The sequence below is a fragment of the Oenanthe melanoleuca genome, chromosome 2 (genome assembly GCF_029582105.1).
Source record: "Oenanthe melanoleuca isolate GR-GAL-2019-014 chromosome 2, OMel1.0, whole genome shotgun sequence".
Lineage (NCBI taxonomy): Eukaryota > Metazoa > Chordata > Aves > Passeriformes > Muscicapidae > Oenanthe > Oenanthe melanoleuca.
In genome coordinates this window covers 63,004,269-63,021,636 of record NC_079335.1, presented here as the reverse complement: position 1 = coordinate 63,021,636, position 17,368 = coordinate 63,004,269, and the positions used below count along the sequence as shown (strand labels likewise).

At 41.7% G+C, this 17,368-nt stretch overlaps 1 protein-coding gene across 3 annotated transcripts in view; it reads right to left on the bottom strand.

Moving 5' to 3' along the window:
• LPCAT1 (lysophosphatidylcholine acyltransferase 1) overlaps positions 1–12,444 on the bottom strand; it is a 64,492-nt gene extending 52,048 nt beyond the window's left edge. For 2 of the 3 annotated variants that reach the window (XM_056484135.1, XM_056484137.1), the window contains exons 1-3: positions 12,156–12,443; positions 6,510–6,652; positions 4,866–5,080 (exon numbers count right to left, since the gene is read on the bottom strand). In XM_056484135.1, the coding sequence (XP_056340110.1) occupies positions 4,866–5,080; positions 6,510–6,652; positions 12,156–12,272 (475 nt within the window). In that variant the 5' untranslated portion in view covers positions 12,273–12,443. Of the gene's footprint in view, positions 1–4,865; positions 5,081–6,509; positions 6,653–12,155 lie in introns of all 3 variants that reach the window. The other variant, XM_056484138.1, reaches the window with a different exon arrangement.
• Positions 12,445–17,368: the final 4,924 nt, after the last annotated feature.

Genomic DNA, 17,368 nt, shown 5'->3' with positions numbered 1-17,368 from the left:
AAATGGAAAAATTCAAGAATTTACACAAACCAAATACACAAAGCTGTATCAATGCACAAAACTTAACCACAATTAGGATCTTTTGTACTTGGAATTACATTGTTCTTACAGAAGTGTTATTATAGTCATGATACTCTGTAAGAGCTGGTGGTAGCATCTTACTATATATACACTTCTATATAATAAATATACTTATTTGACTCAAGTCTGAATCAACTACTGAAGATAAATGTATGTCAAGAACAACTTCTCTAAGTTTGACTAAATGCTTACCAGATGGACCACCTGACTGAAAGAATGCCAAGTATTCATGGGATAGAGGCAGTATTAATGGGAAAGTTCTCCTCCCTACTTCCAAAGAGAAAGGAAGGAAACAATGCAGCCTATAGGACAAAGAAAGGTCAGTGGCGGGAAGCAAATAATTGGTGTCCTCCTCAGCTGTAACAGAAGTAAATGCTATGGTATTTCGGTGACCTCAGTGCCTAAGTCCCTGATTTACAGTGTATAAAATAAGAAATCTGTAATGCCTTCATCTGAGAACAGGTCTTTCATAAGGAGTTTACAGACTGTTTCAGTGAATCTCAGAAGGATTTAAATGTGAGATTCTCACAGAAGAACTACAAGTCTACCACATTTCTCTTCTTCTGGGCTTTGGAATAGGTGAGGGGGCACTTAGGATGCAGGACTAAAGGATTAGGTTGCACAACAGAGCTGGTGAGTAATTTGGCATCTTTTAAATTTTGAGATGAAAACATACCCAGCTACCCAAGCACAAATACTTTCCCCTGAATTACTTATCCTCATCTTTTAGTCATGATGCTTGAGAAAGGCCCACAATGCACTTTCAAAAAATGAGGTTGAACAAAAATTCATGCGTTCACTAGATGCAGAAAAAAACCATCTAAAACAGAATTGACAGTCTTATAGCACTTCATGATTTTCCCTCTGACTGTAGGTCTGCTGTGTAATGCCAAACACAAATTACCTCTTTCCCCTTTACAAACTTAAGGTAACATATCATTCTGTACATTTCACAGGAACCAATTCCCTCTCCTTCCTTTTCAGAGAGTGGTGTTCGAGATGTTGAGTAGTTGCCGAAAGTTTAAATTAACTTTTCACTTTTAGTTACTAAAAGTTGAGACCACTGAAAATGTTCAAATCATAAAAGTGGTCCCAAGTCCCCATCAATTCATATATACTGATAAATCCCTTTTCTTTCTTACTAAAGCATTTCTGCAGCAGGACCAATCATTTTAGCAATGAAAAACCACTTTTATCCAGGGTGCTTCAACAGCCAAAAATAAGTCAGGGAAGTGTAACTATCCAGAATTTATGCACGAACCTTGTCCTGACTTGAAATGGGATTCAGTAGACAAAACAGTAAAGTTTAAGGATCTGTACTGATAAATGGATCTGAATTTTTCAGACCATGTAAGGTGTAACAGACTCCTACAAGTCATTTTCTGTAAGACTTAAGTGGTCCAGCAAAGTTCACATCTCCAAAACCCTGGAAAGTCATTGTACGGAAACATACATCTTCCTTCAGCATCATGACAGATTCCATCTGTTTGGCATTCTCTGCTTTTCAGATACTGATTTTTTTTAATGATCATTGAAATAGTTTATATTTGGGCAAGCAGTTCCTCCCCAGAGTTTGTTAACCTTGTGTGTGTGCCAAATGGATTATTTTTCTCACTACTGAGCACTGACTGAAGAGTTCATAACTCTTCTCACAGAACCAAAGAACATTTTAAAATCTGGTTTTCTTTTATTGCTTTCCTACAAAGGATGAAGATAGCTTTAAGAGTCATAAGATGTAACTCTGCTTCTGAAATTGGACTTTGCAAACGAGGAGAGCTGCCTTCAAGTTAGAAAGCAATAAAACCCTCGCACACAAACACAGTTGTGGGGTACTTTCAATCCCATCAAGAACAGGCTTTTAATCATCTGGATTTTCAAGTGGATCAGAAGCTTAATATTCCACGACTGGCAAACTAAGGGTACAATAACATAGGCAGATGTTCCAGAAACCTATTAAAATACTTGAAGAACCAATCTTTGTAATCATTTAGCAATCAGATCATTTTGTGTGTGCTAAAGCACCTGATCCCTCTGGTATACAATGTACAATGTCTCAATAAACACTGTCATTAAAAAGCCAATTTATTTATATCATACTTTAATAATCTGGATGAGGACGTACTCTTCATTCAAAGTCCTCATCCTTGGAGATTATATTTCCTCTCCCGCTTCATTTTTTACATGTTTAAGTCTGCTCAGATAGTTAAATGAATGTATTTTATTCAAAGCATCCCAGAAGATTCAGAATACTGTTAACAAGACTCAAGAGATAACAAAGTTAGGATTATCAGTGACTGGCTCCAAAACCTTACTGAAGATGGTATACCAAGTTTGCAAGACTTACAAAACTGATGAAAACAAAACAATTCTGACCTCTGGGATAAATTCTGGATGAATGTCTAGAGTGTTGACAATTCACCAGGCAATCCAATAAAAACATGAGCACATTATCACATAAACATAAGAGAAATATCACTGGTCCAATAACATGAAATGGATTTTTTTTTGTGTGTGCATGTAGAGAGGTGTAAATAACATTGGGATTAAAATACTGGATCAAAGGTGAGGATAGTCAGCACTATCTACTTCAAAGAAAACTTCTCTCAAAGCAGTAGAAGAGATAAATAAATCACAGTTTTACTGGAAAGTTCTCACTAATTTTTAAGCCAAACAAATCAATATAGTTATTGGTACCTCTCTGTTAAGGTCCATTTACTTAAATAACAAACTGCTTTAATTAATGTTACTCATACAAAAGTCCACCCCTAAAAACAAAAATGGTTTTTGAACTCTCAGTCCCCAGTTACGACCTTTGGTATGCCTCACTTCTGTGGCATTTTTGTGAACCCTTCACAAGTGACTACATAACTTTTGTGGCTTCACAGCATAAAGCAAATGCAACTATACAAGACAAAACATTAATTTATTTGACTGCACTGTACATTCCAGTAATATTCCATCAAATCTCTACATGTTCTCTTTTTCTGTAACTGGTTTTACTTATGAACTAAATGAAGTGAATAATTTTTAAAACGCATTGTAGAAAGTCTAGACTTTCAATAAAACACTGTAAAAGTCACCTCAAATTAAATTAGATATATAGAAAATAGTTTGATCTACTTGATGCACATTATTTGTGTTACATTCAGGGGAACTACAATCTCCATATCCCTACAGATTGTCCCAGCTCCCACTGAATCTACTATGTGGGCTACTTAAGTAGCCATTATAACATTGTCAAATGCCATTCTGCCATTTCATCACATAGCAGCAGCACAACATGGGCTGCAGTTACCTCATGTAATTTGGGTCCTCCAGACAGACCACACTCAATCACAGGGAGTTCCATACAGACTACTTTTATTTTGCTGAGTCAGCAATGACTAAACAGTCAACTGAGGCACCTGAGAAAGAAGATAAATCAGCCCCTGCTTCTACATCTAGACTGCTCCTACAGCCCAAGTTGGCCTGGAAACATCATGCTATACAGGACTGCCAACATACAGTCTCACAAGGGTATCCTCTTTCAGTACTGAAAAAGGGAGTTCAATTTCTTTTTGTTTTCACACTATGCTTGTTTGCATACTCTTGTTTTCAAAAACACATGCCTGCCTGTGAGCTTATTCTTTTTGTTCAAAGTATCTATTAATTTTTACATGGATTTTTCACTGCCACGAATTTCTAAACACCATTAATAAGATATTCAATGGAATTAAGATACAACTACAGACCTGTCCTGACCTCATACAGGCAGGCCCTTATATGACAAGATTCCTCAAATGAAAATTCCATATCTAACCTCTCACTCTTTGGGGCCTTTTCTTAGCTTCTGGTTTTGAATTAAAACAATTAAAACACATTGTCTAATGAAATTTTAGAAGGATGTCAGAACCAACAGTCTGATTCCACTTAGTTGCAAAGGAACTCAAAGCTTTTGTTTAGACTTTTAAGAGTCCTACCCATGGTCAAAGTAAAATCTTTTGTCACTTTTATATTACTCATAAAAATCTACACAAGGAGACTCAGGAATATTCTCTGAATTCTGCTGGCTCTAGGCACAAGATGATGGGTTTCTTCAAAATGCTTCCAACAGACTCTGGTTAGAAGTCTACAAGCCCAAAAGCTTACACAATTTTTTGCCTGTCACAACTGCACCAAAAAATCACAGGTGTCTCCAACATTTGTGAGAACTTACAGGAATAATTCCAAAGATAGTATTCAACCATTACTGACTCAGGCATCTGCTTTTCTCATGACTAAATCTAAGTGCACAACAATCTGCTCTTGTGCTCATCTCTCATACTCTGCCTGAAACTAACTTACTGATGTGTGGAGGATTAGCAGCACTCCCTCAAGGCAGGGTAGCATTCAGAGCAGACCACATTCCTAAAACTCATTTCTGGCAGGGCACCCCAACTCACACCATCTTAGTAGACTTTCTTCCTAGCATCACCTTTGCTTCCATAGCCCCATCCTAATTTGCTTTTCCATCTGGCAGATCTTAAAATGTTACAAGTTGACTGCAAATTAAACCATGTAGGATTGCTTTGACTTCATATGAGGACTCAACTTTGGAGAAAGTGGAAAAAGAACATTCCCCTCCCCTTCCTGCCCCAATTTTTTCTATTGACATTAAGAGTAGACCAGTAAAAAAAAAAAAAAATTCACCATATATTAAAGCAAAATTTCCTTTCTGTTTCAGTCCCTCTCACATACACACTCAGTGAACTTCTTAAGCAATACTTTTTAATTGTTCTTGAAAAATGAAGTATCTACCAACTTACTTCCCCAAACAGGAATATCTTTGCTTTCTGCTTTCATCACAATGGAGGCGAAGGTCATAGTTACTGGAATGGCATCAAAGTAGGAGGAATGGGGAGCCACCGTTAATATTGCTGCTTCTGCCGGCAATGCCCGTCTGCCTTTGACATTTATCCAGTGGAATCCACCAGCAAGCCACATCATTCTCATTATTGCTTTCAGCAAAATATCCACTATCCTGTAAAGAGGTGGGAAAGCAGTTATGTTGCCACAGGAACACCTTAAAATAATGACATGAAAAATTACATGCACGACTAAAGTTCAGATAGGATATGACGCTTAAAACATAGCTAGAACACTGCACACACTTTGTTCTTCTCTTTCTCAGCTGATTTAAAACCACTTTCAAGATAATACGCTGTTCAACTTTATTTTATACCTGAACACTAGTCTCTAAGATTGGCATTAAGCTCATAATTTATTTTAATTCAGACAATGACTTTAAGTTTCTTCTACACAGTGCCTAACAAAGTTTTCAAGTAACACCCAAAAAGCTCTAAAAAATTGAGTCCTAAAATATGCTATTAGGATATTGCCAGAACTCATCCTGATTCTTGGTTTCAAGTTTACACAAACAAAATGGGGCAAAAGCAGGGCAGAGATTCTCAAATATAGGAAGGTCTATAGAATACATATAAGAGCTCTGGAAATATTTTATTTTCTTCACTTTCCCCATCTTCTCCTAAAGTGATTTGGATTTTGTTTCTTGTGGATTTTTTTTTTTTTTGGTGGGGTGAAAAGGTTATTGTGGGGTTTTTTTGTTTTTTTTGTTTTTTTTTTTTTTTTGTTTCTTTGTTTGTTTGTTTTGGTGGAGTGGTGGGAAAGGGAGAAGCTAAAAAGATTCAAAATAACTGTATGCAAGACTGAAGGCAGCCAATTATTCCATTAGTAATTGCACTGATATTGCTCCAAATGAAATGTAAAGTGATATGCCTCTGTGGTTCTCAACCTCCTTCCCTCCTGTAATGCAAAACACAATCAGCATCCTTCATGGTAGTGCCAACTCCTAAGTTTAAAGTTGTCTGTGTAAGAGGTGATACACCCCTCCATTCCTGCTCCTCAAATAGCAGTTTTCATGGATGGGAGGACACTATCTTATATTCTACCTTAATTAGCATTGCAATATCAAAGCAACCACAGACTTTTAATAAGCATCAAAGTATGGGGCAAGCCCTCAGGGAATCAACACAGGTTTTGTCAGTTCATCACAGGGTAGAAGACAATGGGGTGAAGCAGTGTACAACAAAAATTTAGAATATGAAATCCGGGCACATTCAACAAAGTCAGTCTTCACAATCAGAAGCTGACACTGCAGGAATCAATGCAATTGAAGATGCACAACAAAGCTTCACACTACATCCTCAATAAAGATAAGAAGCCAGAGTTTACCAGTGCAATTCTTGGGTCACCTGGCAAATCAAAGAGTTGAGGCATTTCTAGTTTCCCATCTGAGGAAAGTGTTTAATTATTTATATATATTTTTTTAATTTTTTTTTAAGAGAAAAGTAGATCTCTGAGACAGGTAAAAGGTATCTCCCATCTCCTCTAAATCAAACTGCTGGACTCTATAATGATTCTCTTAGTATTTCACCACATCAGTGACTCACTTTCGCCACCAGGAGAGGGGCTTTTCAAGCTCTTGCTCGTCAGATCCCATTGAAGCAATGAACGCGAAAGGCCAGGCCAGCAACATCATAAAAGCAGCAAAAAAGAGTCGGATAGGAAACAGAGTCAAGGTCATGAAGGCAATCTGCAAAATAAAAATAATTTTTGGAAAAGCGTTATTCCAACACAACTTCAGACTGAAAAGGTCAGTGATTGCTAGAAACTGATACCATTTCTAAACTTAAAAATATCTAATGGTAGAAACGGCAGGATATCATTAAATTCCAGATATGCCAGATAAGGTTAAAAAAAGCACAGTTTTCAATATCACAATAGCTGGGCAAGGATGAGTAACGAGCCATAAGGTGCTGTCTCATATTGTGCTTAATCTGATGCATCTCCAGGCTGCTGTGGAAAGATTAATTCATATTTTTCTCTTCCCTGATGCAGATCTAGTCATCATGCAGGTCACCTTCCACTTCCTCTCACTTCCCAAAACACCTCAACAACCAACTCACTCTGTAGGTGCACAAATCTGTAAAGCTAGGGTAGGTGCAGGGAACACACAGCAGGAGAAAAGCCCAAGATATCACTTTCAAGCCCTAAGCTTCCAGCCCACTGCAGCTGGATCTTACAGTGATGGTTCAGACTGGCACCATCATCTCACAACAACCACAACCTCACTCTCCAGAACAGGAGTCCAGCCCCTACAGAGACTCGGCTTTAGCTTGCAGAACTGACAGAAGAAGGAATTTTTTTTCTTCAGCTGGTTTCCCAGATGAACCTGTAAAACTTCACACACTTCACACACTACAATGGTCAGATGAGCATCAAAGTTACACCATCTCATACAACTCTGTGTGAGATGTGACAAGATCACCACGTCTAGCAGCAAACAGAGGAGCATTCCGGAGATGAGAGCAGCAGCCTTCTAAGTTTGTAAAATGAGAAGGACCAGCCACTAAGAAATAAGTGAGACAAAATGCAGGTGAGGACACAGATTTGGGATTCACATCTCCCTCCCTCTCACTCCTCCAAGTCTTCTCCTAGTCCAGGGCAAAGCTGAATGGCAGGTGACTAGTAGTGAGGGATTCCATCCCTCGACTCTCTGCACCAATCCTTTGAGCTAAAGATCATCATAGTGCCATGCCACCGAATGAAAGCAGAAGTTGCATCCATAATGCCATAAAAGTTGGCATAAATGCACAGAAAAGGCCTCCTGGTCTTCCAGAGACAGTGGGGATGGTAATGGCCGGCAAGAAGCAAACACACCAAATGTACAGGGTCTGGCTGTGACACCAGCTTCTTTTTAGCAGGTAGTAACTCAGTACCTGTTCACACAAGAAACGTGGCAGGAGAGAAAAGTAGGTCTACCTCTTGAAGAAAGACAGAAATCGAGAAAGGTGCTAACATTTGAAAATTAGTTCAGTCCATAACTACATTCAGACATCTCCCCAGGTAAGAAAGCTTCTATCCTGTAAAACCTATGTACAGCAACAGTGTCAGACAGAAAAAATGAGGCTATCCTGTCCCCGCTGGCCACTGTCAGAGATCAGAATGCAGGAGACATACACTCTGGCTCTGGCCTTATGTGGACACTATTTTGGTGATCACATTATGACATACGTTGAGAGACATGTCTTTCATGAAAATTAGGAATACTGTTTGGTAGTAAGTTGTAAGTCACATAACACCTGTGTTTTGAGATACATTTAAAAACCCCTAAAGATCCACCTGGAGTTGAACTTTAAGGGATTCAGCTCACGACCAAAGAAATCTCAAGAGGGGGTTGATTACAGCTTATTTAACATTTGCTGGTCTACAGCACAGAACAGTTTTTCAGAAGCTGCAGTGTATACTGAGAAAGACCTATGGACATATTGCAATGGAAGGCTGCCCTGGGAAACTGATCTCTCTTCTATCAGAAGATGTAAGGTAAGTCATTTAAACTAAACAGCTATTGTATGTTCTCCTTGTTTAGAGAGAACTGCATTCAGATTTAAGTATGATCTCACAATGAAGGTATAAAGCATGAACTCAAGTTTCCACTTCTCTAAAATATCCAGTCCTACATATCTAAGCACTGAGCAAGAGAATCACAGAGTACCCTTGTTTCCACTTCTCTAAGTCTGTTTCCTAACTTGAAAACCACTATCATAGCTCTCATGCATAGGGAAGCTGAAAAAATGCAACTTGGAAATTACCAATACTGTAAGAAACATCACTAAAAACAGTTTATTCCCAACAAAATTTCCATGGCTTTTTACAAAGTAGCAGTCACAGTACTGAGAAAGGAAATACTATTTGACATGGCAGAGGTTTCGATTTTTCTTTTATATGTATTAGATAGAAATTACATCTTATCCCACACTTGTCCCCACTATTATCATCCCTGTAGCTCAACTCACCAAAGATGGCAGTGAAGGAGCTAGGAATTCATCCCTCAACAATTCTCTCACTACCCACTTTCCCACTCTGCAAGTTCCCCAACAGACACATGCTGGAAATAAATACAGTAGGAGAAATTTTCCTGTGCAGCTAAGCCAATCTAACAGATCTCTGCTGTGAAAGAGTGGTCCTGTTCACTCTCTCTTCAATCCTCCCCTTGAGTCAGCTCTAGCACTTATGTGAGCTAGCAATGAGCCAATATAGCTCATTAGTGAGAAAAAACACAGCCATCCCAGCAAAAAAAAAATAATCAGAACACAAAAACACAATGATATGCTGGTTTAATGAGCCAAATCAGCTCACCAAGGCACCAAATGAACACCAGCACTGGTGAAATAAAAGGGCCAGAAACACTAGAAGAATGGAAAATGGCATTATACTGTATTTTGAAGTAGCAGGGGGAAAAGCTACAGATGCTTAGTGACAGCTCCAGTAATGTTGCTGCCTGTTCTGCAGTGGTAACAAGTTAATCAAGAGCTTGGACTTACATGACAGGTGCCCATAAGACGTTAGTATGAGCAAAATCCATGGTTAATAAAATCATGTCTTTCTCCCAGAAAGAATCTTTTTCTTATAGTACTGGAATAAAACAGGTAGCTTCAAGAATGACTCCTACTGTCACCCTCAGATCAGGGTAAAATAGCCATCATTTCCACTGATGAGACTCAGCTCAGAAACAGACTTACTGCTTTTATGCTCTTGTAATCTCCCAGTTTTTCTAAAGTCAATGAAAGGTGACGTGAACAGTTCCTGGACAGTCAAAAAGATTTCTTTTTACTGTTGTTCTTTCTTCTCGTGGTTGTTTTACCTTCTCACTTTCTACCTTTCTTTCACTTCCACAGTCTCAGGCTGGAACATACTAAAAAGCATCTACTTTTGAGCTGCATTAATGAACAAAAAAGCTAATCTAACCTCTTGCAGAGTGCAGGATGAGGTTGTAGCGAAGATAACGGGGCTATCTGGCAGACCATCAACAACAGACACCAGACCATGGGACAAAGCAGCCTTGTCTCCCAGTCCCCTACTCATACCTACCTACATTCCTGACCTTCCTCGATAGCCTGTGCAATCCCAGAGAGCCCTTTAGATTCACAGGACACACAGAAAAGCCTGTGACACAATACATGCCTGCAGCTGAACAGGAAGTGAGTTCAGCTGCAACAGTTCACACCGAGCCCTCCGAGGCTGTACAGAGGAGAATGCACACTTCTATGAACCACCTGGGGGGCATTTATTTCTTCTCAAGTGGAGCAGTTCCACAGCTCTGCTTTAACAGCTTCTATCTCAAGCACAACTTTTAATTGGTGAAGAGGCTGGAAAAGCATGACTAAGGCAAAGAGAAAAATCTACCACAGTTCTGCATGCCAGCTTTTTCCTGCATGAAACTGCAGCAGTGTTGGGTTAAAGATCTCTATGCTGCCGTATATCAGTGAAAGGCCACTCGCTTAAAAAGCAAGTCCAAGACACACTCTTTGGTGAGGAGGCTGTTCCTTCGGCCTGTGCACTGTGACAAACCACAGCCGTTTAAACACATCTCCTCATCTTCATTGAGAATAACAAATCCTTGAAATCCATTGGCAAAGCTCATCTCATACTTAGGAGCAGGGCAGCCCACACAGAAAGCAGGTGTGCTCTACAACCAGACACTTCCCTGACAGAGCTCCTCCAGGCATCAGGATTAACATCAGATCAGCAATGCTAGTAGATCCTATGAGACTTACTATTGCAAAACCATAAAACATAAAACAGAGCGTGCTGTCCTCTCCCAGCAGTGTTTTTAAAATTTCTTACAAATAACCAAGTAGAAAGCAACAATAGTCATAACTGGAGACAATCCTAGTCCATATGAACACGCACTTCTCTGTGCTGCCTGAAAGACTTCTACCTCATTAACTGCCTATTTACTATGACTTCAGGAACAAAGTACAGTACATGGAAAGGAAACCTTTACAACTATGCAATTAATTGAGGAAGCTCTAGATATAAACTAAATGAAGCAGATGACACAAGCTTTTTCTCCCTTTTCCAGCTTAAGCAACAATTTATGAGCAACCACTGAATACATAGTGGGCAACTTAATAAAAGGTGAAAATCTCTTCTGCTGGAGTGTACTATAAATTCCTGGGCTGCCTGATATGTAACATGAGGCACATTCTGATGTTTTTTAAGTCAGGCCATACATATCTTGTGTTAAGCATCTGGGCAGCAACAGGGCAGTGCAACAAAGAACCTCACTCAAATGCAAATCAAAGCTGGATCTAAACTGCCTTGACCCAAGAGGTTCAATATTAGAGAATCATAATTTCCAATGTTAACAGGTACTGAAGGCTGTCAGGCTCGCAGAACAACAGCTTTATAAACCTTTAGTATTACAGTGATGGAAGTAGCAGAAATGGCCAGCCCCTCATTAGGTGAGCCTCTGACGGTATTTCTTCCTCCAGCAAGTGACCCAGATCTTACCGAAAGCCTAAGACAAGAGCCATGCCCTCTGAATACCCAACCACTTACTGCCCACTGTGCGAGGCGAGGCACAGGGAGGGGAAAAAAAAACCCTAAAACCAAACAACGAAATAAAAAGGAACGCAACTGCAAATTTGCATTTTAATACCGCTTCCTGTAGTCTCACCGCTACCTGCACAATACCTAAATTACGCCGCAGGGACTATTTACCCAGGGGCAAAACTTCGGCTGCACTGGGATGGCTCGGCCCAGGTTAATAGCTACCTTGACTTGACGCTCAAAAAGAGCGGCTCCGCAGGGCTGCGCCCCCGGCCCCATTTAAAAAAAAAATCCAAAAAACAAACAAACAAAAAGAACAGAAAAAAAACCCTGAATGCCAGAGAAACGGAAAAAAACCTCCCAAACCTCAACACGCCAACAAAACCCATAAAAGACCCTCAAACAAGCAAGCAAACAAAAACCACCAACAGCTTTTTTCCCTGTGAAGAAGGCATCGGAGCACAAGTTGAGGCGCACGCCCCGCACTACAGCATCACGGCGGCCCCAGCCCCCGGCCCGGCCGCCCCCGCCGCCACCTCGCCCCGCACACGCCCAGCGCCGCTGCCCGGCTCCGCCGGCTCACAAAGCAGCGGGGCGCGGAGCCCCCGCCGCCGCAGGACGCGGCCCGGCAGCCGGTGCGCCGCGGGGGACGCGCGGAAGGAGGCGGCGGCGAAGGGCGGCCCGGCGGCCGCAGCCCCTACCTTGGCTTTCTCCAGGGGGCCGAGGCGCAGCTGGTGCACGAAGGGGCTCCGCGGCGGCGGCCCGCGCTCCCGGCTGCCGCCCGCGCAGCATCCCCGGCCGCGGCTGCTCAACTTCATGGCGGGGCAGGACACCGGGCGGGCGCGGAGCGGGCGGAGAGGGCGCGGGCTGTGCGCGGCGGCCGCCGGTCCCGGGTAGCGGCGGCGCCGGGCGGCAGCGCGGAGTGCGGGCGGCACCGGCGGCCGGAGCGCTCCCCGCTGAACGCCGGCCCCCGCCCTCCCGGCCGCCCGCGCATGCGCCCTGCGCGCCGGCTACAGCGGCTCGGCTGCGCGCCGGTTTCCGCGTCGGGTGGGAATGGGAAGCGTCTGGGAATGGGAAGCGGCGGCGGGGTGGACGCGCACCCTCCCGCCCTCCTTCCCTCCGCCCACCTACCCACCCTCGGAGCGGCCCCGTCGGGCATGCCGGGAGCGCGGCCCCGCCCGGCGGCGTGAGGGGCGCCGCCCGCCCGCTCCCGGGGGCCGCTCCGGCACCGCATCCCCCGCGGTGGGAGCGGGAATGCGGCGGGGCTGAGGGACCTGCAGGTGCTGGCAGCTCGCTGGAACCCCGAGCGGGGGTTGCGCTGGGCGTACGGCAGCGGAGGGGGATTTGGAGGAAAGGGAACGAGGAGGGGCGGGGGAGTCGCTCGGGCCGGAGGCGGCTCTGAGGGGAGCCGCGGCTGGAGCGGAGCGCGGGGCCGGTGAGCATCGCTCCGCGCCTGGGAGAGGAGAGGCCGGGAGTGGTGCCGGCAAGTGCTGGGGTCCGTGGGGAAAGCTCTGCTCCCAGCAAAGCTAGACAGTTCTTAATGAAGTCTGGCTAATTTGCACCGGGGGATCTTGGCGGGGTTGGCTCAGGAAGTAGCTAAGTTTGGGGTTTAATAAATCTTTAAATGGAAATTTATTAAGAAATAAAGAAAGTAACTCGTGTTCTGTCCATTTTCAAAACACTAAGCTGGATGACCTGTACCGTTCTTGACTGTTCTGACATAAACCACAGGCTAAACAGTAGAAAAATATATTAAAATAGTTTGATAAAGAAATGAGTAAGATATCCTTGATGTCAATCACCTCGACTTATAAAACAATTCTGATAGCCTTATTCAGTAACACAAAAATTGATAAAAGTAACTGCAGAAACATCATGGATTCTGTTTTTAATCTAATAGGCTTAGAACTGCAAAATGGTCTCTTGAGTCCTTTGGTAAATACCATATGTATTTCTAACGGCTAGTGCTGTTGAATGTGTTAAATAGAGAAATAGTTTTTGACTTCTGAAAGAGAGAATGGTTTTCAGAGGCTAGTCTTCATGGTTTTGGGGTGTGCAAGTTTCTGAAGGCTCAGCATTTTCAAGATTTTTACCAGAGATCCAAAATAAACTCACTGTTAATAAAATCTATGGATGTGCTAAATGGTAACTTAGTAAACTACTGTGAAAGCAACTGCAATGTCATCTGGACTGCTTAGTAAAATTAACACTTTCAAACAGCCAAATATGCAGACCAAATTTACTGCCAAATTTTCCAGGAATACAAGCCATGCCTCTGGAATGAGAGCTTATATCTTAGAAAAAGTCAAGCAAACTGTTACGGATAAGTGCAGTGTGTCCAGTCTGACTCTTGGATGTACTGCCAGCATTACAGTGTGTATTAATGGGAACTGATCGTACAACAGGGTGCGTGCCTCTTGACATTAAAGATCAAGTGGTGCAGGAAAGACCTGCCAGAACATTATAGTGCTGGAGGAAGTCCCTTATAATGATATGTTCTGAACACCATGTCGATTTGTCAAAAAGATCTGCAAGATTTGCTGTGCTAAATGGTGGAAAAGAACATAAAAGGAGAATCAGTAGTCAGGAGCTGAGATAGTGTAATGCAAATGTAATGGTTTTAGTCACAAACAAGCTCCTTAGTTCAGTTTGGGACTGGTAGTAAGACTTACTGGCTTCTGGTCAGAGTATGTGATCCAGTGATCCCTTTTAACCTTAAACTCTCTGAAGTATTTTAGCTGCATTCCAAACAGTTTGGCTGCCCCTCACCTTTTTTCCCCCTCCAGTGACTTCAAGCCAGATGCTAGTTCAGCCATACGGGTCTGATTTCAGTAATAAACGACATATTTTTTGCAGAATGAAGGAGAGACTCTCTCTAACAGGGTCCACATGCGTAGCCAGGCAGGAGTTCATTGCAGCTCCCCTCGGGGATCTTCCAGGCTCTTCAGCCAGTGGAAGCTGTCCTGCAGGTCAGCAAGGACGAGGTGGTGGCCGCTGGCTACCAGCACCTGGCCCATCAGAGCGCTCCAGTGCACACGCTCCTTCCCCATCTGGTAGGTGTAGGACATGAGGTACAATGAGAGCTGTGAGATGTAATCAGGCTTCTTTATTTCTGCTGGTTGTGTTTTATTTGTTTTCTAAGGCCAGCTTCCAAAAATGGTTTATTATTATTATTATTATTATTTGCACCAGGGCTTTTGGTATTTGTAGTGTCTTCCTCAGTTATTAAATCTAATGAAGCATTAGGCACCTGCCTGGTCCTTTGGCTCTTAAACCTTTGCTATTAGAGCACTTGTTCTGTATTACCGAGTGAATGAGCAATATTCTAACTTTTTATTACTGCTTTCATGGGTTTAGTTAATTATTTTCTAATTAGTTCATTAACACCTGACAGTTTCCAGGAGACTTTGTAGTTTTATAGAACTCATTTGTTCAGTAGAGATAATATTCTATGAATTGTAATTTGATAACCATCTCCTACCTTGTTTTAGAGGTTGTATGTACATACATAAAGGACTAAGATGTTATGGGGTGCTTTCCTGGTTTCTTGTTATCACTTCTTTTCTTCAAATGTGTTCTTTCTGCTGTGATCAGTGTAACTGAAGACAGGTAACTTTAAAAAATGTACAACCTACCAGTCTTAATCTTGCAGGAATGCATTTCCCTATCTCTGTAGTCCCTTTAATCTGAAATTGTGAAAAGATGAATGTAAGCCCTGTCTCTTGTGTAATAAAATTTTGTGCAGTGAAGGAGCTGAGCATGAGCCCTGGAACAGGGGCAATCCCATGGCAGGACTTGATTTGAATGGGAAAGGCAGGCTAGGAATCTGAAGGCAAACCAAGTTTGGCACATGATGAAGAGAGGGGTGAAGAGACCAGCCTGCATGGCAGGGCAGAGTCAGCCACACACAGCAGTACTGCTTACTTTGTAGTGAACTGAAAAATTTATTTGAATCCTTCCAGAGACACACGATAAAAATCTTGCTCCTGAAATTTTGTTGTACGACCCTAGGAGGATGGGGTTAAGACTCTGCAAGCATGCATAGAAAAGGGGCAGTGTTTTATAATACATGGAACAACAGAATTGTTTAAAAAACATGGATCATTTTAGTGAATTAATTTGGAGCTTGAATAAAGAGGCATAACGGTGATGTTGCTTTCAAGGTTGGCATGTGCTACATAACGCAGACTTGTAAGGACATAAGGAGAGGTGACAAATTTATTGCAGGATTTATGGAATCTATTTTGCAGCACGAGGAGAAAATGTGTGATACATTATGTTGGATGTAAGTGTGTTGTGATACAATAGGAAAAGGAAATGTTGAAGCTGACTATCAAGAGAATAAATTGCAGTAAGCTCTCAAATAATCTCCTCAGGGAAACTGTGGAACCTGAAACCATTAAAATGAGACTGTGCAACCATATAAGAGCCATTCTACCCAGAAAAAGCTTTAATTGGTCCTTTCTGCCATTCTTTTATATGATTTATAGGGTGCTGTATAAATAAGAGGACTCACACATAAAAAGCATACAAATATTATGAAATCTGCTTCTGTGAGCCTTGAAGTAGGAAAAGGAGTATTCAATATTTAACAGTGAAACTGAAGTGGTTTTCTCAAAAATAGATCAAATAAGTGTTCATAAAAAGCAAATATATTGACCGTAGCCCTGAACTTTATTTCAAAATTTAAAAAAAAATTCTTGCCTAGGAAAAGTCCTTGCTTTGATTTTTATGATGGTCATTGACCTTGATGGCTATTTGGTCCAGAATCAGCTGATGCCTATTCAAGCATGATTCTGGTACACTTCCACCTTTAAAACAATTTTTGTACAGTTGATTTCACCTGTTTTGTAGGGTGGTTTTTTTTTTGTTTTCTTTCTTATTTTTTTCCTTATGGCTTTCATCATAAATCTATTCTGTGTTTGAACTAGGAAAGGTTTTAAAAGTATTTGAAGAAAATGAAGTATTTTGTGAAGGGAAAAGGAATAAAATTCCATGTTGAATTACTAGAAGTAGTACAAATTTTTGCAATGAAAATGCACTAACATGTTTCTTCTGATTTGTGAAGAAACACAGAATCTCTCTGACTTTCTTGAGTCAGGAAAGGAATGGATGGAGTTAGTGGCAGGTCTATGGGAAAAAGAGCAGTTTCTTGCTTTAATAGTTAAAAAGCAGAAAGATACTTCCCTCATTCAGAAATTATTAGGAAACAGCATAATGTAATTCAGAATTTTCAATAATTGTTCTCTTAATACCTGTGTTGCACCTCAGGATTCAGAGTCTTATAGTTCACACATGATCTTGGCTTCAGCAAGGAACTCTTTAGTTCTCCCTGATGATGGTGTCTCAGTAGTGGGGCAGGAGCAGGCTGATGTTTTAGGTGTCACAGACTCTGCCAGGTGCTGAGACCTCCACACTTGGTGCACAAACCCTGCCCCTGCACACTACTGGAAATACCCAGCCTTATGAGACTGAGTGAATTTAAGGTGCAGTGTGTAGTGATTTCATCCTTTCCCCATTGAGGAAAAGAAATTTTGATCAGCAGGAGCCTTGCTCACCTCATTCAAAGGCTGATTTAAGACTGTGGAGCAAATTGCTGTGCAATTGAGATTTGCCTCATACTTGATCAATTGATCAATAGTATCCCAGTTTGTCCCATGTATTTTATTTATCTCTTGTTTTTCTTAAACTGAAGCACAGAAAGGAGTCCATACCAGCTCTGATTATATCTCAGAGACATTTAAAAATATGTGGTTCTTAGGGGTGGTTTAGATCTAGACTGAACTTTTCTCAGTTCCTACTTGGAAAGCCACATCCTTGTAAATAGCTACACACACAAGGTGTAGGAAGTTAAAAACACAGCACAGATAAAGGGAACTAGGTGCAAAATAAAGTAGCAGACATTTTCAGTGCT